A 24,355-nucleotide genomic window follows, 5' to 3' on the forward strand; every position below is an offset into this window, starting at 1 on the left:
GACACTCCTGCGATCAAGACCTTCTATGGTTATGCACCTTTTGATTTCCTAAGAGAAGAGTGACCTGAAACATGCAATCTTTTAAGATTTGTCAAAAAAAGAGAGAGAACAGTGAAAGTGTTCAGAAACTCAGGGCAATAGCCTCTGACTGGTGATTCAACGTTCTGGTGAAGTTTCTAAAACAACAATGCTTAACAAATATAGAATTCTATCCTGTGTATTTGTGAGTCCGGAAAAACAATGAAAAACTATGGCAAATTTGTCAATAGATGCTTAATCTTGTATTTGAATGAATGAATGAATGAATTAATCTTTATTTATTTAACATACAAACATAAAAAAGAAAGAAAAGAAACATTTACATGAATAAAACAAAAAACAAAAGAAACAACAAACTCCACTTCATCTACATTTGCATGAATGAAAAGGAGTAGGAGGAAGTAAAAACAGATTGACACCGACCCCTCTAACACCCCTATATCCCCGTCAACAACTCAGGATGAAGGTTCCTTAAATGTGATTAAACATCAGCAGTTGCACAGATGTTTACAATAAACTGTGTTACATTTGGATTCAACATTCTCCATTAAAATAAACCCTCACAAAGATGAACTACTGCATCTCTCAAGAATCATTCCTTTATATATCTTGTTTTTTTAAATGATTCATATTTGATATTTGTTTTATCTCTGTTCCTAATTTATTCCACAGCTTTAATCCACAGACAGTGACACAGAAACCTTTCCGAGTAGTGCCCATTTTATGAATCTTGACATTTAACGTTCCTCTATACACTCAAAAAAAATCAACTAAGCAGTTTTTCAGTTGACATATCAGAAATATGTTTGATTAACATGAGCATATTGGGTTTCTTGTTGTTAAATGGTTCATTCTAATACATGTTATTCAGAAATTATGAATAAAGGGGATTGAATGTACAATGAGCCCCCTCCCCTACGATATGCCGTAAGCTTCCAGGATGGGGATAAAGGAGTTGTGCTGGTACCTTAATCCTGCACAACATTTAGGATTGCACCAATCCATAAGAAGACAAACGCTACAGGGCAATAAAATCAAGAACAAACAGAGTCAAAAACAGATTTTAGCCCACCGCAGTCACTTTACTTAACACAACAAAAACAATGTGCAATATATTGTACAAGGGGACCAGTGCAATGGAATGTACTGTACGCTTGGGTGTGTATGAGTGAGGGGTTTGTTTTTCCGCCTCTATTTGTATATTTTTAACAGCTTTTATTTGTACATTTTTATAGATGGAATTTAGATGCACAGCTTTTATTTGTATGTTTTCATTGGATGATTTTATGATGCACCGATGGGTTGGCACTTTTAAATCACGTTGTTCTTGTTACAATGACAATAAAGATTCTATTCTATTCTATTCTATAATCAGTGAGAAATGCTACCAAGACCCTATTTACACGACAATGTTTTAAATGAAAACGCATCGCTTTTGCATCTTTGGTTTCAGAAAAGTTTACGATTTTGAAAAACGTTTGCATGGAAAAGGCAGAAGCACTAAAAACGACGTAGCTGGCATGCTAGGCCAAGAGTTGGCGCTGTTTGTTTTTTAATTGAAACCACACACATACGCGCAGAAAACAATGCGCTATAAACATGGGGATACATGGACATTTGGATGGAAAGATGATAATGTTGGATTGCTATTCACGGTGACTGTCAACTTTAAAACGGTCTGGAGTCATGTGACACTCTGGATGCAGCAATTGTCAGTGTTCATCTACTGCAGTGTCCTGAAGCAGTATTTCCGCCGTCAACACGGAGACGTAGACAGAGACGGAGCCTGAGTACTTTTGAAAAGTTGCGTTAGGGTTAGGCTTAGGAAACACATTTTAAAATTGTTTAATTCTATTGTCTCTTGAGCATCGTTATCAAGTCAACCGAATCCCAAACTGCAACAGAAGTTTTGCGTCTTCAATTGAAAACGTTGTGTAACCGGCGCCCGGTGTTTCATCAAGCCATCGTCCTTCCTCCACAGTCACTCCCTGCCCTGGAGTCCCTCAGGGCTGCATTCTAATTCTCTCCTCCTTGTTCACAAGCCGTTGCCACAGTTGTAATATCAGTGTTAAAATGTGCCAATGATCCAATAGTTGCTGGACTTATGTAGAATCCAGGGAGTTCAGCAAGTCGTGGGTGGTTCAGACGAAGTGACCTGAAGCTTAACTTGAAAATGAAAAAGATTATCATGGACTTCAGGCAGCATGAAAATAGGCTGAAGCCCAACTGCACTTTGATGGAGCACTGGCAGAGAGGTGATTTACACATGAGAAGACCTGGCCTGGAGCCAAGACACTACCGGCATGATTAAAAAGGCTCACAAGTGCCTCTTCTTCCAGAGGCAACTGAAAAAGAAGATGTGCAGACCCACTGCACTACTGCACGTCTTTTCCTGCTACTATGGTGGAGTGAAAATATAAAATATAATGTTAAAAGAACTCTCTACATTGAAACACACAGATGAGAGACTGTTTTTGCAGTAAAAGTGTCGACATCGAATTAAACTTGATTTGGCTTTGAGATCTTTAGATTTAAGTTTTTTTTCTATTCTTACCAAGGAGTAAGTCAGAAACTCACATTGATGGTATGGGAAACTCGGAAGGCACGGGGGCCAAAGGGAAACTCGGAACAGGGACCGACAGGTCAGGGAACACGGGACACTAGAGACTGGCCTACGGTCACGAAGCGTCTCAGAGTCCTCTTAGGAGAGCTCCTATCTTAGCCTAAAAGTTCCCAGCAGGGAATTCTGAGCTTAAAAGTGATTCAGGAAGTGTCTAAGAGAAACCCTGAGCAAGGAGTTGACAGCAACTTTTATCTTAGTGAGGAGGTGTAAGGAAGAAAAAAGCCTCTGTGCTCCTTGTTCGTATTCACAAAGCATGCTGAGGCTGAAAGAAGCTCGCTGTGACGTCACTCTTAAGAAAAATCTTACAATTCCTCGAAATTTAACACTTTTCTTAGAATTTTTCCTCACTAAGATAAAAGTAATTCACAAAGCATCTTAAGCCCTAAGAGAGATCCGAAGGAGGAAAACCACTAAGAGTAGTGAGGAAGACTTTTAAGAAGAGTTTCTTAAACAGACAAGATGACGGAAAGACAAAGACAAAGGAAAGATGTTCTCCGTTTGTTTAATCAGTGTTGCCTCGCACGGTGCGGACAATTGTTTTGAAGGTGTGAAAAAAGTTAATATTTTAAAAGGGCGTTTGTTCTGGTCTCTGCTTGGTGCGCCGTTTCTGTACACCCCCCGCCTTGCAGGTATTGTGAAGTACTCCACTGGCGATTATTATTTGGCAGACCTTTCCTGGCGACAACCTTTTAATGTCCTTTTTATACCAAACTTTCCATTATTAGTGCAAAAAAATAAAGAATGCCAAAATTATGAATAATTCAACTTTTTTTTTAAAAAAAAGGGCAATTCAAAGAATAATAAATGCAATTTCAGCATTATTGCATCTTTAACAGTGCAAAATACAGTAGAATGTCACAAGCTGACGTCCTCTGCCGGAGCTTTCATGTGTGCTCTTTTCTTCATAATCAATTTCACAGAGTGACTTTGATGCTGATGATCCTACAAGAACAAGTAACTCACAGGCTTTAGCCGATCTCTCAGCTCAGTGTTATGCTGGTCGTTTTGAAACACCACAAAATCATCAGTACAGTAATAAATACAACAGGTGACTCTCAATAAAACATCCCAGTCTATATTTTGTTGGTCATTTTTAAGCTTTGGAAAGCCATCTTGTGGGGTGGATTGGATTCTCTGGTTTTGGCTCCAGGCTGCATGTTTCTCACGCCTGCAACTGAGTGTGATGCATATTTTAGTTCCTTAAATAATAAAAAGACATGCGACCACTGAGTTGTTATAATTGTCACCTTCCAGCTGGAGTCTCTATGTGCAATCTCTTGCTGTGCAGTGAAATTATGGGTTGAAACAAAAAAGTCTATATTCACACAGATTTGTGTGAAAGCTACTGGGATGCAGTAAGCATGTAGTATTTCTGAGCAGCAGGGTATACAACATTGTATATATAAGTGAAATCATTTTGTTTGGTAAAAATTGAGCTAATCATGCACTAACTAAACAGATATGATTGCATTTGATTGGCTTATTTCCATATTCTTTAGTAGTGTAGCAGTGTTTCTCGTGGTGGGGACAATTTCCATTAAAAGGGTTTTCTATGCTGTGTAATTGATCATTTAGCTGTTTTACAACAAATTGTCACAAACTGGAGATTGGAGGAGTCAACAGGTGACCAAAACCAGTAAATCAAACACAAATGGTGCACATCTCAAAACCCAAGGGCTGTCAGGATCAATCATGCTTGATTTAACAGACGAAAACCCCTCAAGTGTTATGATCTAGTGAAGGTACAAGGAAAGAAAGCAACAAGGAGCCATAAACAAGGTGGAGGTCAACATGCAGAATGTGAAGACTCAAGGAGGAAGTGAAGCATGAAAACTTCAAAACATCTATCTTTCCAACCTTGGTTGTTTTTGTCTTTATACCCCGACTGGTGAGGCTGGAGAATATCCTGGCCAACGAATAGTGAAAAAGCAGATTATTCCCCAGAGAAATTGTCACTTCATGCAACATATTGTATTCACACATATTTGCACTCACATTTAACCTCTACATGAGAGTGTCAAACACATTTTAGTGGTCCCGACTGGTGTCAAAATAACCTTTAAATGTAAACTTTAAGGCTTTTCTCTGGTGTGGTGCAGAGTATGTGTGATGAAAATCATTTTTAGAAAATCAAAACAATTACAAATGAAAACTACTACAATCTCAACATAAAGTCAATTTTAATGAAACCTTGTGGTCTAAAATGGCAGCCTCCTCCTTGGTGTGCATGTGTGAATATGTGAACGTGACTTTGGGGACTGCTGAAGCAGTGGGAAAGCCTTGTTTAGGACAAATCCATTGACTATTTACCATAGAAAGAACACGAGAATAGGTAAGGGGCACTGCATTGATTCCCTTCATAAATAAACTAAAGCTGGTGTATAATCACTATTCAATGTTCCCTTCGATGACCCTTCATTAGATTATGATTCAATTCCATGTGTCTGCTCTGATTACATGAGTGTTTGCTCTGTTTTGATTCTAGCTTTCATATAGAAGTACAATTGAACATGCATTTAAATCCATTCATAGATTCTGTGATGTCTTTGGTGTATAATGAATGTCTTGTAGATGAAAGATCAACAATAACATATTAATAAACTGGTAAATAAATGTGGATGAAAAACATCATCACAGCAACATGCATTCAGGCAGATTCTCTTAATGCTTCTAATGAACTCCTATACTGGCGCCATGCTGTGATAATGGTTAATGGACTTCTGAAACCAGCATGTCGAGTGGATTTTGAATTTTCTTTTTTTTTGGTGGATTTTTCAACTAATATAAAGTCAGAACATATATAATACACAATTGTCTGATGAAAAGATGGCAATTTCCAAGATATCAACATGACATTTGTTATCAAGTCCTATTTTAACAACAACAATAAAAAGTCTAAACACCAGCTGGAAAAATACGTTTTTTAAGTTTAGTCTGTTTGCAGTTCAGTCACATTTCAATGACAATCTTTTAAGTGATTTGAATAAAATTCAGGAAGCGCTTGAGATTTTCACTCTGTAAAATTCCACAAAATCTGTAATTAGACAGTAGATGTAATATGGCTTGACAGTATTTTAAAACTCTGACAATGCTGGGCTGAAAACAGTCTTCAAGCTATTAGTATGAAATTCACTATGTTCTCAAAGTGCACTTTGTCCTTAAATATCAAACATTGTTTATTCGTTTCTTTTCCGGCAGTGTTGACAGAGTGAAAACACCGAGTCCTGGGAGACATTACATAGATGCTGTGTTCACTGTGTTAATGCGACATGAAAGCAGATAACTCACACAGCGTCTGTTTATTGCAACGTAATGGCAACATGATGATTGAAACAGGATGTTTAAAAAAAAAAAAAAAAGAAAGTTCAACCACCTCTAAATATATTTGTTCTTGATTTGGTGTATAACTCCCTCAAGGACCTTCTCTGAGTTGTCCCGATGCTTCTGTTTTGGTGCTTCAGGTCTTTGTTCTGCTCAGAGATGAACCGTCTCCTCAGTCTGAGGTCGAGAGCACTCTGGAGTTGGTTTTCACCCACAATCTTTCTTTAGATTGCTGCGTTCATCTTTTCCCCGACCCTGATTACTCTCCCGGTTCTTGCCACTGCAAAAAACTACCCACAGCATGATGCTGCCACCACCGTGCTTCACTGTAGGGATGGTATTGGCCTGGTGATGAGCACCGCCTGCTTTCCTCCAAACTTAGCGACCAGCTTTCACGCCAAATAGTTAAATCTTTGTTTCCTCCTACCAGAGAATGTAGTTTCTCCTGGTGGTGAATAACAGGCCTTTTACCAACGAGAGGCTTCATTCCGGCCATCCTACCATGTAGGCCTGATTGGTGGATTGCTGCAGAGAGGAACACTGGAGCTCTGACAGAGTGACTTTCGAGTTCTTGTCAGCTCCCTGATTAAGTGTTTTTCTTTCCAAAATTGCTCAGTGTCGAGCCAGCCAGCTCCAGAAGAGTCCGTGTGGTTCTTAACTTCCTCCATTTATTCATGATGGAGGCCGCTGTGCTCACTGGAAGCTTCAAAGCAGTGAAAGAGTTTCTGTACCCTTCACGAAATTTGTGAGTTGGGACAATCCTATCTAGGCGGTCTCCAGGCATTGGACTTCCTGCTTGGTTTGAGTTCTCGATGCAATATCAGCTGAGGGATCTAACGCATCCAAATCTAGTTTAGCTACAGTTGATAGTGGCAGCATGGTATGAGTTGCATTTAAGTTCACGTGTGTGTATTAGTCAACTTTAATGAGTTTTAATTGAATTTAATAAGTTTTCTAATAAAGCTAACCTGCTCTTTGGTTTGTGTTTTGTTTACCTCTTACGGTGATCCCATGTTAAAGATACTCTACCAGAATAAAATCTTTAAAATCTACTTCTCATACAACGGCTCACCTCTGCACAGGGAATAAACCAACACACCAAAACAAGACCATCACCACGAATTTCCAAGCCTCAGTTTCCTAAAACTCAGACCAAAGTAGATATGTTTACTGACAAACTAGAATTTGTAGCCATCAAGCTGTGTTGAAGTTTCACTAACTGACATCATCTTCATAAACCTGCCGCAAGGGTTTCTGGGATATCAAAGATGGCATTGCAGCAGCTCAAGTGAAAATATCAACATTTGACTGATTCAGCCCGAAATAAATCTGGTCCTACATTTTTCATGTGAGGATTCTGGTCGAGGAACTTTAACCATTTATTGCTCATACATTGCATCAAAACGGGGCAGCAGCAGAGTTTGCTGTGGAAGAAGGAGAATACAAGTTAGCCCAAGAAGAAATAAATAAAAAGGTAAAGCTCATAGCTCCTGAAGAACAACACAAAAAGGGACTGGAAATACAAAGATTAAAGCTTGAACTTTTGCAGTCTTAAAGACATGGAAACAGCTCCAGCCAGATTTGACGCCGATAACAGAGGATTTCAAATGGTTGATGTGCAGCAAACTAACAAAGTGAGCAGGTGAGCCCAACTTGAATGTCTCCAACACAGTGGCAACTGCTCAGGGCGCAAACCCAACAGGGGCGCACAGTGCACAGGCTCAGGTACGTCTGGTGACTCCGCCCCCTCTCTGCGCAGACAGCTTTCAGCTCCTGCAGTGGAAATCGAACCAACATGGTGGCTCAGACACAAACTTTCTCTTTTATTACTGAAACAGTTCAGAGGAATGTGTTTCTGAAAACAAATCTTTGAGTGAGTCCACCCTCCTTAATGAGCTGGACACATACAATTTGTCAATTGTATGTTTTTATATTAACGTTGGTTCATACTGAAAAGAAATTGTGGACACCTCAGCTAATTATAGTTAGCATTAGGCAAAATTAATGGTTCTGATTCTTTAACTCTGTGAATCAAACAAGACTTCCATGTCTCGTAACCAACTGAAAGTGGCAGGTTCATTGCTGCAGACCTCAGGGATGAGAGTGGCCAAAGTAATAAAACCTGAAATTAATTCATCTGGTGAGAGTCACAGGAAGCCTCAAAGGCACTGGTAAACTAAGGGGTTCCATGCCCAAGATTATACAACAAGTTATCGTTACATTGAGATACTTGCAACACAGCCTGTGTCAAGAAATTATATAAACAATGACAATTATTACTTAGAACTACATACATTCAATGCAAATGCGGGTCAAATAGCAGGAAAATCAATTCAGGCAGACACACTGCTTGTTTGCTTGCTTGCTTGCTTCATGACAATCAGTCTAGTGGCCGTTGAAGTGCAAATGTTTACCATGAACTTTTCCCAGATTGCCTTGTTGCAGTTCTGAAGTGTGAAGTTTAGCAACATGGTACTGCCTTTAAAGATTAAATGCGCGGACAATCAAAGAGAGCAGTTGAAAGTGATGGTTGTTAAGCCCATGCTGAGTGTCTATTACCTGTTCTCCCAAGTCGAAAATATCTTCTGCTCAAACTTCAGCTCAGACCACATGATTGACTTCAGACATTTTCAGTTGTTTCAATGCTGATTGGACGTTCGTCATTCGCCTAATGTAACATTCAGCTGTAGTTATCCCTCACACAGTCCCTGGTGAAGGAATGAACAGTCGAAGAAGATGGTAGTTGTCGCTGAATGACGTAGGCATGGCATCAGAAACTAGTTTGTTCCGACAGATATTGCAATCCAGTTGCAAAGCTTATTGCTGGGAAGTGGGCCACCTATATTATTTAATGACACAATCTGCAAACTGCACAAAATGAGGCCATTTCCTCCATTTTCACCAAAACTTGCCTTCGCTTGCGAGTACCTTCCCAAGATGGTGGACGTGGAGGCACGCCACAGGCGGCGCCGCGAGACATCTAAGTTGTATATATATGCACTGCTCCAAAAACTAAAGGGACACCTAAACAACACAATGTAACTCCAAGTATATCACACTGGTGTGAAATCAACCTGTCCAGGGAGGAAGCAACACTAATTGTGACTCAGTTTCATCTGTTGTGCAAATAAAACAGACAACATGTGGAAATGAGAGGCAATTATCAAGACAACTCCTATAAAGGAGGTTCTGCAGGTGGTGACCACAAACCATGACGCTGTTCTCCTGGTTTCTAACTCATGTTTTGGTCAGTTTGAAAGTTGTCAGTGTTCTCAGTCCTCGAGGCAGCAGGAGGCGAGTCTACTACCAACATAAGTTGTTCAGCTTGAGCAGCTCATCCAAGATGGCACATCAATGCGAGCTGTGGCAAGGTTTGCTGTGTCTCCCAGCACAGTGTCCAGAGCATGGAGGAGATACCAGGACACCAGGAGACGTGGAGGAGGGCGTAGGAGGGCAACAAGCCAGCAGCAGGACCTCTACCTCCTCGTTTGAGCAAGAAGGAACAGGAGGAGCACTGCAGGAGCCCTGCAAGATGACCTCCAGCAGGCCACTAATGTGAGGTTTCTGCTCAAACTGTCAGAGCAGACTTCACCAGGGTGCTATGAGGGCCCACGTCCACCAGGGGGGGCTGTTCTTACAGTCCAACACCCTGCAGTGCCATTGGCATTTGCCAGAGAACAGCAATATTGTGAGATTGGCCATTGGCGCCCTGTGCTCTTCACAGATGAGAGCAGCTTCACACTGAGCACATGTGACAGACGTGACAGAGTCTGGAGAACGTGGAGAATGTTCTGCTGCAGCAACATCCTCCAGCATGAGCGGTTTGGTGGTGGGTCAGTAATGGTGTGGGGAGGCATTTCTTAGGATGGCCCACAGCCCTCCATGTGCCAGCCAGAGGTACCCTGACTGCCATCAGGTACCAGGATGAGATCCTCAGACCCAGTGTGAGACCAGATGCTGCTGCAGTGGTTCCTGGGTTCCTTCTGATGCAGGACAATGCCAGGCCTCATGTGGCTGAAGTGTGTCAACAGTTTTTCCATGATGAAGGTATTGATGCTCTGGACTGGCCTGCCCGTTCCCCAGACCTCAATCCAACTGAGCACATCTGGACATCATGTCTGGTTCCATCCACCAACCACACGTTGACCACAGACGGTCCAGGAGGTGACTGATGCTTTGATCCAAGTCTGGGAGGTCATCCCTCAGAGGAACATCCCTCAGGAGGTCATCTCTCAGAGGAACATCCCTCAGGAGGTCATCCCTCAGGAGAACATCCGCCGCCTCATCAGAAGCATGCCCAGGTGTTGTAGGGAGGTCCTACAGGCAGGTGGAGGCCACACACACTACTGAGCCTCATTTAGACTTGTCTGGAGGAATTTTACCTGACGTTGGATCAGCCTGCAATGTGATTCTGCACTTTTATTTTGATAGGACTCCAAATCCAGAGCTCCGTGGGATAATAATTTTGATTTACATTGATCATTTTTATGTTATTTTGTTCTCAGTGCACTCTATTATATATTGAATAAAGACTTTCAACTGCAATATTTCCTTCATTGAAATCTAGAATGTGTTATTTTAGTGTTCTCTTTATTATTTTGAGCAGTGTTTATATATATTAGAAAAAGATGAATCAATGTACAGTTTTGGTAATAGAGGGTAATATAATACATTTCAGGAGGATTTGGGGTTAAAATTTAATTTTTGTTTGAATAAAGTTCAAATTTGAGTCATTTGAGAATCTGTACAGTGAATTGGTGCTTTCACAGTACAGTGTTGTTTTCAATTCCAGCAGCTTCATGAGGATGGAAGGTGAGATGCACTCAGATTGTCTGCTGGAGGAAGCAGGGCTGTGAAAACGAAAAAAAAAACATGTTGACTGGTCAACAAAAAAAAATCAGTAGGAAAAACAAATAAAAACAAAACAACCTTGCATTTGCACATTGGATGTAAAGCAATACCACTTAGTGGACCTTCTTCGATATTGACTGGAGATCGGCTGGTGACTACACAAGCCGGAGCGCAGCGGGGGACTAATTAAAGCCTCCGCACCAACAGGTGTGCTCCTCCTCCGCCTCCGCTAATGTCCGTCTTTACCTGCGGCAGCACGGTGGAGGTGGCGCGGAGCCGCGTTAACATGAAGGTCCCCCGGGAGGAGAGCATGAGCGGCATTCTGCGGCGGCTGACGGGAGAGTCCGCCCTGCCGGTGTACTGCAACATCGAGAAGTTCAAGCGGGGGAAGGACGGCTCGTACTTCGTGGCCGAGGACTTCCACCAAACCGTGAAGAAAAGAGAGCTGGTCAACGCCAAGGAGCGCCTCCGAGTGAGTCTGTCCAAAGACAACACATCACTCTGTGTTTGTTTGTTTTCTTTCTTTGTTTATCCTCTTCACAACTTCCACTGAAGTTCTGGAATACTTTGTATCCAGCACGCGAGTCACATTTACTTTCAGAGCTCAAACATTTACAAACATTAAAACGACATGCAATATCCACCCTTGGATATTTATTCAGCCTCTTTTCTCCAATAATCACTTCAACATCAACCCTGCCTCAAATTACTGTGTGTATGTATTTATATATGCATTATATTGTCAAAAGTATCTGCTCACCTGCCTTCACACTGCTAAACTTGAGTGACATCCCATTCTTCAACCATAGGATTTAATATGACGTGGGTCCATCCTCTGCAGCTCCAACAGCTTCAACTCTTCTAAGAAGGTTTTCCACAAGGTTCAGGAGTATTCATGGGAACATTTGACCATTTGTGAGTTCAGACACTGATGTGGGAAGAGAAGGCCTGGCTCACAGTCTCCACCCTAATTCATCCTGAAGGTGTTCTTCTACCAGGTTGAGGTCAGGACTCTGTGCCGGACACTCAAACTGGATCACCCAGGTCTTTCTGCACCTCGCTTTGTCACGTTAGCACAGGAAGGGACCGTCTCTAAACTGTTCCCACAAAGTTCAGAGCATGGAATTGTCCAAAATGTCTTGATATGCTGAAGCTTTCAGGTTTCTTTCACTGGGGCTAATGGGCCGAGTCCAGCTCCCACAAAACAAGCCCACACCATAACCCCTCCCCCCTCCACCAAACCTTACACTTGGAACAGGACAGTACCGCTCTCCTGCTAACCGCCACACCCAGACTGTCCACTTTCCTGTCCCTCAGACTGCCAGACGGAGAAGCGTGATTGGTCACCGGAGAGAACTCGTCTCCACTGTTCTTGAATCCAGTGTCGGGGAGCTTCTCTCCACTGCATTTGACACTTTGCATTGCTCTTGGTCCTCTGAGGCTTGGATGTAACAGTTGATTGTGAGGAAATTTCCCGGCTGGACTTGTTGCGCCGCTGACATCTTATCACTGCTCCATGCTGGAGTTCACTGAGCTCCTCAGAGCGACTCTTTCTCTCACTCATGTTTGTAGAAATAGTCTGCATGCTGAGGTGCTTGATTTTATACACTGTGGCCATGGAAGTGATTGGAACACCTGAAATCAATGAATTGCATTTGTGTTGTTGATACAGCATTGACTTATATTTAAACCAACTTTTTTTTAAATGTACCTGTCTTTACAGTATAAAGTCATTTATTGTTTAATTTTAGCTTTATTTATTTCTTAACACTCAACACTTTGTAGGCCCCTCCTGGAAATTGAGCGGTTTGTTTCATGGGAGCTGGGTCAAACTGACTCAGAAACACTATAGATAATTCTATTAATAAAAGCCATTGTATGGAACCATCTTTGTCATATTCAGAGAGTCTTATGAAAGGTTCGTAGGAAGTCTGCTTGTTCGTGTTTGTGTCCAGTCCAAAAGCATGCACTTAGGGATAGTTTTAAAAAGGGACCCTTAGTGTGAGATTCTGTTTGCCTTGTGACAGACTGGCGACCTCTGCAGGCTGCTCTACTGGCAGCTGGGATTATGCAGGCTACTTCTACTTTTAACAGTGTAATCACTTGAAACAAGGTTGTTGATAATATTGATATGGAAATAGTCTGTGAATATACTGGTACATCTTAAAAAATTTGAATATCATGAAAATGTTCAGGATCTTTCAGAAAGTCAAACCCATATATGATCTAGACTCATGACACATAGAGTGAAATAGTTCAAGCCTTCATTTCTTGAAATGTTGATGATTATGACTTACAGATAATGAAAACCCCAAATTTTGTGTCTCAGAAAATTTGAATCTTGTGGAAAGGTTTAGGTTTGGAAAGTCCTGGTGTCTCACCCTAATCAGCTCATTAACTCAAAACCCCTGTAAAGGTTTCCTGAGCCTTTAAATGGTCTCAGTCTGGGTCAGGAGGCCACACAATCATGGGGAAGACTGCTGACTGGACAGATGTCCAGGAGACAGTCATTGACACCGTCCACAAGGAGGCTCAGCCATTAAAGGTCCTTGCTAAAGAAGCTGCTTGTTCAGAGTGCTGGGTCCAAGCATGTTCAGAGAAGGTAGAGTGGAAGGAGAAAGTGTGGGAGGAGAAGGTGGAGCAGAAAAAGGGAGGAGCGCAGCCTGGAGAGGACTGTCCAGCAAAATGCTTCACAAGGATGGACTGAGGCTGGAGTCAGCGTATCAAGGGCCACGAGGCACTGACCAATCCTAGACATGAGATCCTGATGTGGCTTCCTGGGGTCAAGACACTCCTGAACAAGAGACCAGGTCAGAAGCATCTCACCTGGGCTGTGGAGGAAAAGAACTGGACTGTTGTTCAGTGATCCAAAGTCCTTGTTTCACATGAAAGAACATTTTGCATCTCATTTGGAAGTCCAGGTCCCAGAGGGTGGAGGAAGAGTGAACTCCAGGTCCCAGAGTGTGGAGGAAGAGTGGAGAGGCTCAGAATCCACCTTGCTTGAAGTCCAGAGTGAAGTTTCCTCAGTCTGTGATGATTTGTGCTGCCATGTCCTCTGCTGCTGTCCCTCCACTGGGTCTTCTGAAGTCCACAGTCAACGCAGCATCCAGCAGGAAACTTTAGAGCACTTCATGCTTCCTTCTGCTGACAAGCTTGATGGAGATGCTGAGTTCATTTTCCAGCAGGACTTGGCACCTGCCCACACTGCCAAAGGTACCAGAAGCTGCTTCAATGACCCTGGTGTTACTGTTCTGGACTGGCCAGCAGACTGACCTGAGCTGAACCCCAGAGACAATCTCTGTTCTATTGTCAAGAGGACGGTGAGAGACACCAGACCAACAATGCAGATGATCTGAAGGCTGCTATCAAAGCTACTTGGGCTTCATTACACCTGAGCAGTGCCACAGGTTGATGGCCTCCAGGCCACGCCGCTAAGACGCAGTACTTCATGCTAAAGGAGCAACCAAGTACTGAGTGCAGAGAGATGAACAGACTTTTCAGAAACCTTATATTTTTGTTTAAAATATCCTTTTCTTGATCTTATGTAATATTCTAATTTACTGAGACACTGAACTTTGGATTTTCACTCTCTGTAAGCCTTAATTCTCAACATTTCAAGAAATAAAGGCTTGAACTATTTCACTCTGTCATGAGCCTAGATCATATCTGAACATTTTCATGATATTCAAATTTTTTGAGATGTAGCCATGGGAAGGAGTGTGTGTGAGAGATTAAAATGCATTTATTTGAAATGTTTTGTAACTTTATTGTATTTACTTTATTTTATTAAAATTTTCCATTTAACTTTACAAGAAATGCTGCTGACCCTGGGAACTCCCTGCACTTTTGGCTTTTGTTTGACCTTGAAACAAAGACAAGTGAAAGTTGAAATAACATTTCAGGGATATTGAAACGTTGGAAATCTTTATATACTCTAGAAAACATTGGGGTGTTATTTATTGAAGTTTTCATTGGACTTCATAAGCGATGCTGCTGAGCCTGGGAACTTCCTGCACCTTCTGTTAGAATTCTAAAACAATGATGGCCCATTGACTTCAATTAAACAGAAACCTAAAACATGTTTCAAAGCTGAAATGCGGTTTAAGAAACATTTGCTTCAAAGCATTTAAACAAAGTTACATGTTGGAGTTTGTATTATTAAACAGTTTGACACCAATATTTTCACTTTTGTGACAAATGAATATCGGCCGTAAATATCGGTTATCAGCCTCCGACACTACTAATAATCGGTACTTTACGTGGGGAGAAAATTGGACCTCGTGCTTCTGCACTCGCATCTCCCTCAAGATTGTTTTTGTCCTTTTGCACTTTGAGCATTTTATGTCATTTTGTGTGTATCAAGCATCTTTTTGTCCTTTATCTGTGGCATTTTCTCATTTCTTTCAGAAGATTTCACGACCTCAATGTTCTTGTCATTCGGTTTCATTCAATGCAAAATGCAACAATTTCTGAAGGTTTTTTTTAATGTAACGTGACTATTTAATGCCTTTTCTTCTCCATCTTTCTTTTGTGACAAGTGTGTTGCTTTGTAGTCATTTTGTTGGTTTTATTCAGCTTTTTGTAACGTTCTTTCTTCCCTTCATGACCTTGTGGTAATTGTGCGTCTTTTTTCACATAACTTTCCTTCATCTTTGTCTGTGTTTCTGCTCTTTAATAACTCGTGACCATTTCGAGTCCCCTCTGGTTATGCTGCATGAAATGTGTAATTTTCTTATTTACATCAGTTTTTGGTGTTTTGAATCCTCCTTGGGTCATTTTTCATTCCCCCTTTTTATTTTTTATCTTTCGGTTACTTTGTCTTGTCGTCATTTTGTATTTTTAATCATTATCTCTGCTCCACTATTGGTCTTTTTTTGATTTTTTTTTTTTTTTTTTTTTTAAGTGGTTTTGTCTTTGTGCTCAGTTTTCTTCTGTGTTGAGCTGCATCCTTACATATTCACTTGTTTCTGTGGTCTCATCTATAACATTCAAGTAGTCTATTTGTCTAACTGTATCTGTTTCCTTTTTTCCTCTTTCTGGTAATTTTCTTTTTTTAATTATTTATATCTCTCTGGGTTTCTTTGCTGCTGGTTCAGTTATTCTTTCTTTGCTGCCTTCCTCATTTGTAATGCCAAGCATGTATCAACCCTTTTCTCTGGATAGTGTTGCTTCGTGTAATGTCATGTTTGTCTGGATATTGTGGTATTTTGTCCGAAAACCGGGGAATTAGCAGTTCTCGAAGATGCGTATTTCATAAGATTATGATGCAAATAGGAGTGCCGTCTGCAGTGTAGGATGCTGCATACTGTTGATGAATGTCTAATGAGTGCCATTAAGGACATGCCACTGCTCCACTCTGTGCATGGTTTTGTGAATGGAGCACACCGTGCAGTGAGAAGATTATATATCACAACAGCCAATGTTTACTAATCAAAACCTGCAGAAATGTTGGGTTTGACACACACATTAAATGAAGAATCGCATCATCTGTGCAGATCAGGAACTTGAACACCATGTTCTCCCGCTTGAAGCACATGGTGCCACTAATGCGACAGGACAGAAAGCCCAGCAAGGTGGATACGCTCAAAGCTGCAGCTGAATACATCCGACTGCTTGTTGCTGTCTTACAAGAAACAGACAATGTAAGTACTGCGTTCAGCAGGGCTCCATCAAAGAATGCATGTCCTTTTGTTTTTTTTCCCCTCCAAGGGCAGCACTGCCACTTATTATTTGGAAGCATTGATTAGTGTCATTTTCTTTTTTGTCAGGGTGATGGCAACAGGACTGATTTCCTAAAGAATGCAATCACTTATGGTCAGACTGAAGGCCTGAATAGTGAAATGTGGAGAATGGATGACGTGAGTGAGCTCATTGTGTTGTCTTTACAACGTTTGCCACAGACTTGTTAACAAAGCCTTTCCCCGAACTCAACTAAGGCCCCGTTTACACAACGTTTCACGTGAACACCCAATCCGTAAAAAAAAAAGTGGGGGCGTTTACACTGTAGCAGCGGACAGAGACAACGATGTAGTTGGTATGCCAAACCACGGGAGGGCGCTATCACTTGTTTTTGTAATAAAACCACACAGACGTGTGCAAAGAACAATACAATATAAACTTGAAGAAAATCAAGAGAACCCGACATCCATATGGACTGATGAGGAATCCGATTCTATCAGGGAGAGTCTCAACTATTAAACTACTGATATGGACAATAAAACTAGAATACGGACTGCGAGTCATACCACTACGGGTCGGCCATGTTTGCTTACAGGCGCATGAGCAGGAGGAACTATTTTCACAACAGGAAAGGAGGGGGAGGGATGTGCAGTAAGAGCGCTCTGTAGCTTCCATCATTCTCTGCAGGCCAAATTAAGACCGTGAAAGAATCTTTCCAGCTTGGGAGCCAGATTAAAAACTTTGCCGATACTTTGGATCCCCACAGTGGAGTCGTGTAAACAATTGTAGGACGACTTGTCCACAGACGGCACCCTCAGAGGACAACTTGTCCACAGATGAGATTTTTAAATTTTTTTGAGAAAATGAATCCTGTACAACGCAGTTTTACATATTATTTCTAATTGATATTTGATATATTTTTTCATATATCTAGTCCACATATATATTTAGTGTACTATCATATGGCTTTTTATTCTCGCGAAGAATGTTCTTCTGAGCGCACATGACCCCAACCCGAAACTTCTGCACGGCTTTGTTCTTGCATGTTCAGGCTCGATAATGACTATCGGTCATGTTTATCATGGAACGCCGCTACTGTACGAGTCCCGCAGCTCGTTAATGTCGGCAGGCGGATATACGTGATACACCTGAACGCATCACTCAAAGCTGTCAGCTACAAAAAGACATTTTAAATTTTCAACTGCACAGCTTATTTGTTTTCAGAAATACGTTTGTGAAAACTGTATTTCTGAAGACCGTATCTGAGCCGGCGCACGGTGCCCCTGTTGAGTTTGGCTCTGGGTAGCTGCCCACTTCGTCCACAGCAAAATCAGCCACTGCTTATGTTTTTGTGTCAAATATACTAAATAATCCTTCCAAATGTGTCATACACTTTGAAATCAAATCAATAATGCTTAAAAAATTGTCGTGGACGAGTTGTCCGGAATCACATGAAGGAGTTGTCTCGGATTGCAGTTTTGGGGACGAGTTGCCCGTTCACCCGTGTAAACGGACCCCAAAAGTGAAGAAAGTTTGGCGGATACGTTCGTATTCGTTGTCGTGTAAACGGGGCCTAAATGCTTACCTGAACCTGGAAGGACCTTATCAGAGGTTCCAGTGATGCAACATGTTATGTTCTCTTCTATGTGTCAGTTAATTTATCAGCTCTGTAAAAATAATTTCATGAGTACATCTCTGTTATTGAACCCTGAATGAACGGGAACACTTGAAATAACAACAGCAGGGCGAGAGTGGTCGAGTGAGCCTCATTTTCAGTCGGTTTATTTAATCCGATACGAAGTAGACAAACTTTTTTTCAAACTGCTTTTTATCGTAAAAAACACCAATATGCAGTTATCAATTATGCAGAGTATTTTTGGTATTTTGCGTTTGTTTTATGTATACTTAATTTGTCACAGCTGCTACTCATGAGGATATCCTGGCTGAGTGGGAGTGAAAGAAATGTTCTTTATATTGCTTTAGATTCCAGTTAGAATATAAATACTTGATAAGCAGTTCTGTTCATTTACTACATTGATTGCTTTGGCTTTCAAATCTTGACTATTTGTGTATTAAATTTATTGTGGTTTTTTTTAAACGTATTATATAATTTACAGATTGAATAATTTTTTTACAGTATCGAAACAAAATCCAAACATCATTGAACATAAGTCTATAGCAGTAGGAAAAGTAAAAATAATGACGATAATATAAAAGGTTAATATTTAGATTTGAGAGAAAGTACTTGATGGAAAGGTGCTGTGAGAAAGATTGTACAGTTCACAGTACAATCCTCACAGCAATGTCATACCATCATTATCACTTCACACTCTGCAATGTCACCTCTTCTAACAAATTCCATAAACATTTCCAGGAGAAAATATAGTGTACCTAATTGAATATTGTGCTTTTAACATCCAGTGGTCCATCCTGGATCTAATGTATCTCCCCTCGAATGTGAGATATATACGCATGTTCCCACTATCCAGTTGTTTTAATCTCAGTCTGGTGTTTTATAGTTTTGATGTGCCGTTTCAAACAGTAATTGGAATAAGTGGAATATACTTAATATAAATATGCTCATAGTTAACCTTAACTCCACATGTGAGGTACAGCGCACAGGGAACGGGTGGCTGTGGAGTGTCTTGCTCAGGGACCCACAGTGGTGACCTCGCAGCTGTAACATTCGATCCCACTTTAGAGATGCACTGTATTGCCTAAAGTATTCACTGCTTGCCTTATAAACTTGAGTGACATCCCATTTTAAAGCCATGGGGTTTAATTTGTGGGTTCACCCTTTGCAGCCACAACAGCTTTAGGAGTTCGTCTCACTGGAATTAAGGGTCCAACTTGCCAAAACAAGCCCCCATCATAACCGCCACCAAACTTTCCACTTGGTACAATGCAGTCAGACAAGTACTGTTCTCCTGGGAACCTCCAAGCCCAGACTGTCCATCAGACTGTCCATCAGACTGTCCATCAGACTGTCCATCAGACTGTCCATCAGACTGCCAGACGGAGAAGCGTGATTGGTAACTTTCCAGCTGGACTGCGACGCCTTCTTTCACTAATGCCTGCAGAAATAGTCTGCATACTGAGCTGCTTGATCTTCTACGTTTGTGGCCATGAAGGCGATTGGAACAACTGAAATCAATGATTTGGAGGGTTGAGCAAATACTTTTGGTAATATAGTGGATCTTCCTCAATGCTCCTTTTTACTCTAGAAGGTGTCATTATGGTTTTTATAACTTGAGTAACCCAACAGTTCACAACTTTTTTTGACCGATATTGTTGCTGCAATTAATTCTTAGTGTTTCAGGATGAAACTTCAAAGGTGTAAATGCTTGATGTGAAGGTTGGAAGACATCTAATTTAATTTAATAATGAAACCTTCTCCAGACTCCCTGTTGTTTCCTGCTGAAGAGCAGCATGAAATCCATTTTTACACAAATGCGGCATCACAATTTGATTTAATTTAAGAGCTTTCTTTTGCCATTCACTGTCTTACTCCGTATATATTAGGATTCCTTAGGGGTTCACTGGTAATGGAGTTATGCTGTTTGGCAGTCTGAACAGTAAGTAAAAAATATACTTTAATATAATGACCCTGTAGATTCTGACCCTGAGGGCTTCTTTGAAATTTACAATCAGTGTATTTAATTAATTTTACAGTGACTAGCTGTCCTTAAGTTATTGCAGCCATTAACTCTCCATGAAAGTATGAAAGTATGAGACATATTTATATTTTTTTTTTTTCTCTTCATGACAGTTTCTGAACATGTCAGACGAACACATGGACGACGGCTTCTCGATGCCGGCTCAAGAACAACCACCAGAAGACGGCGATGTGACCCGACTGCTGTTAACACACTGCATGATGCCGGCATATCAGCTGATCATCCAAGTAGCGCCGGATCAGAACTCGGTAACACGTTTACTCGCCTGTCTGGTGTTTGTCTCTGTGTTTGTCAGCTTGTCGGGCACAGGATCAAATGGTTTTCACAGCCGATGACGATTGAAGATCATTTTAGCCAATAAACTGAAATCACTCTGTGATTTCTGACCATGTTGAAGTGCCATTGAGCAAGACTGAGTACGTCTGTGAAGGCTGAGATTCTTATGACGGGAAGGCGGAAGGTCTTTGAGACGACTGGAGCAGTGAAGAAATGCTTTTAGAACTAGTCAATTTACAATTTTGTTTAGTAATATCAGTCACGCTTGTTAATATAATCGAATTAATTTAGAGACATACAGCTGATTCTATGTTTTAACTTTATTTTTATATAACAAGGAATGAGGTCATGCCTTGAATTGAGTAGGTTATATCAAAGTTGTCAGTGCTTGTCATTAAATAAAGGATTAATATATATTTATTTACACACGTCGCAATAGGGATGCCCGTTTAGTTAAAATTTTCGTTTGACAGTCGTTAGGTCTGGGTTTCATCACTCATTTGTTTGTGGTCAGGCATGTTTTCCACATTTTCTAACCCCTCTTTAGTAGGTGATTGCCACAAGTGGGCTGGGGCCTTATTTAAAAAACATTGCATGGATCCATACTAAAAGTGTCTATGTGCCCGAAAGCTGTAAATGGCATGCAGCAAAACATTTTTTAAAGCGTAGGCATCCCAACATTCTACCATCAATGGTCAATGAAAAAGTACCTCCTGATTATTTTTGCATCACAATCAGCCTGCTGATCGATGTCATTTTAGGATCAATCATGGCAGACAAAAATGAGGGGAAAAAATTCTATGGAGATCGAAAAAGTTATGGTGGAGGTGGAGGTCAGGAAAATGATCTTGATTTGATGGTCACGGTAGAGGCTTCACTAAAAAAAGAAAAACTAGTGATCGGCAGCACATCGTCACTGCTGTAAAGAGTGCGAGTGTCACAGAGGTGGAGGCCGGAGGAGAGTGACATCATGGGGGCCACAGAGCACCCCACGTCCACACCACTGGACACCAAAATAGCCCCCATCATTGTGACGGTCAAGTGTGTCGGGGAGGGAAGGAGACACAGATTTGAAGGAGACGAAAGGGGAGACCGATAGTCGAGTTTTTTCTGGTTATTAAATGTACAAATTAAATCTTGGAACAGGGACTGTGAAAAGGCTGACTGGACTTTGTGTTTTAGCGTCAGTCACTAGAGGTGGAGGAGGTCGACTGTCTGCAGCAGCAGGAGAGCATCCAGAGGGCATGACGGAGGAGCACATCCACACTGTCACTGCGCTGTTTGTGTTTACTCTGAAATGAGATTGATTGTTACACACCTGGTGATAATCAGTCAGTTCTGTCCACTGCTCTATCATTTGAAGATGAAAGTTTGACACATGAACATCGAGCTGCTGATTCAGTAGTAATGTTCCACTAAAGAAACATCTAGAACTCTGCAGCTGTTTATGATCATGAGGATCAATAAGTCTGATGTGTGAAGACATTAAATGTATGAGATGAAGCTGCCTTCAATTCTCCACCAGATCAGCGCTGCAAAGTCCAATGTAGACGTACCGGTACACACATTCTCCCACAAAGTTTATTTTCTTAGATCACAAAGTTTGCGTGGGAAGTGGCGTACGCATCTTTCAGGACCCGTTTTGTTCTTCAGCAGCCTTTAGAAATGAGGCCCAGGTCTGCAGGTGTCGCCTGAAAACGGAGAAAGACAACTGAACTAGGTCCAGGTCCAGAAAATGGTGGTGTGGTCCGCCCTGTCCAGTTTGTTGTGATTTAAATTTCGGAGTATTGAAAATCCTCATGAAGTTCTTCCAGCCAAAGTCTTTCCAACCTTTTAGTCGGATGAGTTGATGCTTCCTGTGAGATTGTGGTTTTCCACTCGTACAGCAAATTTTTTCTTTTAATTAGTTCCTATGATTCACGTATTTCCTTGAAGTGAAAGTCCTCGGAACAACAACAACAAACAAGACAATTGCTCAGTGTTCCGTTCACCAAAAAGGAAAATAAGATGAGATCAAAATAAAGATGAAATGTATTGTGAATAGATGTTAATATGATTTTAAAAAGCTCAATGCACGACTTCTATTCTTTTGTTGGTGGAGATAATACCTTTTATTGTGAGTCGACAGCCTTGACTCGGTCCATACCTGAACCAGAAAGCTTTCATATGTTAATTGAGTATTATGGAACACGTATATGAGGCAGAACGAGAGACTAAAATCACATTGAGAACCGCAGAGGGAATATATCAGTACGTTTTGTGTCTACAGATCTTGACGTATAAGATGAAAACTGAAACTGCCACTAAACCCACCGAAATGTAAGAAAACATAATGTAATAAACCCAAAATGTAATAACTGGTTAATAATGTACCAAGACGCTGAGCCCGAAACTTCAAATGTTTTTAATATTACATTATGAGGCAGGCAAAATATTTTCCCCCTGATATTGTAATAATTTAAATACTTCATTAAGTGAGTCAGTGATCTATGGTTTAGAGTTAAGCTGCTTTAATTTTGAATAACAATGAAAGAATGAGTTCTAAAGGTTTGGACTATTTGTTTATACGTATAGATGTATTCAGTTTATGGTATTAGTCATTCATATTCTTCTGTTCCCTATAACCTGTAATGGATTTCTCCACTCATCAGTACAAAATAATTTATAAGCATTAAACATATTAAGATCACATTAAAATTCTTCTGAAATCTTTTTACATGATTGATCAGTGAATACATTTTGGCTTTTAGTACAAATATATGAAATGCATTTTGGGCTCAGCACTTTGTTACATTATCGATCAGTGATCACATTTCAGGTTTTCTAACATTAGATCTTGTGACATTTTGGGTTTTGTTGCATATCTAACAAGGCGTTCCAAATCCACCTTCTGGAACCCCTTTAAACAAAACAAAACAGGTTTCAGGTTCCTAGAACTCCACATGGGTGATCGGCCAAGAACGATGCAGTTACATGAAACGACGATCCCGTGTGGACAGGGCCTTACTCTCTCCCGCTGAGAAACATCCTCACAGCATGATGGTGCCGCCACCATGCTTCACTGTTGGGCTGGTTTTGTCCAGATGAACACCGCCTGGTTTCCTCCCAACATGACCCCTGGAATCCACACCAGAGGGTTCGATCAGTGGAAACGGGAAGCTCCACAGCTCAATTTAGAGTTTCAAAACAAAGGCTGTGATTCATGAGTTTATTTTTAATTCATTTGCAAACCTTTCAGAAACTTCATCTTGTCATTATGATGTATTGTTTGTAGAATTCTTAGAAGACACTAACTTTAATCCATTTGAGAATATCACTATCGTGACGAAATGTGGGGAAAGTGAGGTACTGTGAATATTTTCTGGATCCACTATTTACTTTTTGTGGTATTGTAGTATTCTGTTGGACTTTCTCTGCATCTTTTAATGTAATGAAGCCACAAAATGAAGTGACCGTTTGAGATGTTTCTTACTCCACATTGAAATCTGGCGTCAACATGGAGCGTAATTCTGAAGTAACGTCGAGGGAAAAGTCAGTCGATGAGGAAGAGAAACTCTCTTCATGATGTTTTCTTTTGTTAGAACGTTTGTTTGTCACACAGGAGAACGCCCTTGACACCGCTGTGAAGCCCGGCTCCAAGATAATTGCAATCCATCCTTTCCTCTCGATTAATTTCATCCTTCAGGCCGTTTCTACTGCCAATGAGGTGAAATGGTGAATGGTGGTCGTTTGTTCCTTCAGTCATCAGGCTGCTCGGTCTTTGGACTTATGAGAGAGATTTGTTATCGCTTAAAGTCTGACTAATGTATCTGTGGATTGCTTAATTTAAGGCTTTGATTTATCTGTTAGGAATGTCATGCTAATGGTGGTTTTCTTTGCTTTATATCAA

At 40.9% G+C, this 24,355-nt stretch overlaps 1 protein-coding gene across 1 annotated transcript; it reads left to right on the forward strand.

Moving 5' to 3' along the window:
* Nucleotides 1-11,120: 11,120 nt before the first annotated feature.
* Nucleotides 11,121-20,525, forward strand: figla (folliculogenesis specific bHLH transcription factor; the record flags this gene model as incomplete). The annotated part of the gene is made up of 4 exons (XM_080467459.1): nt 11,121-11,306; nt 16,330-16,476; nt 16,603-16,692; nt 20,283-20,525. 4 exons carry the CDS (start codon nt 11,121-11,123, stop codon nt 20,523-20,525), a joined length of 666 nt encoding a protein of 221 aa, XP_080323585.1.
* Nucleotides 20,526-24,355: the final 3,830 nt, after the last annotated feature.

This window comes from Lipophrys pholis (genome assembly GCF_963383615.2).
Source record: "Lipophrys pholis genome assembly, chromosome: 7".
In the NCBI taxonomy this organism is placed as follows: domain Eukaryota; kingdom Metazoa; phylum Chordata; class Actinopteri; order Blenniiformes; family Blenniidae; genus Lipophrys; species Lipophrys pholis.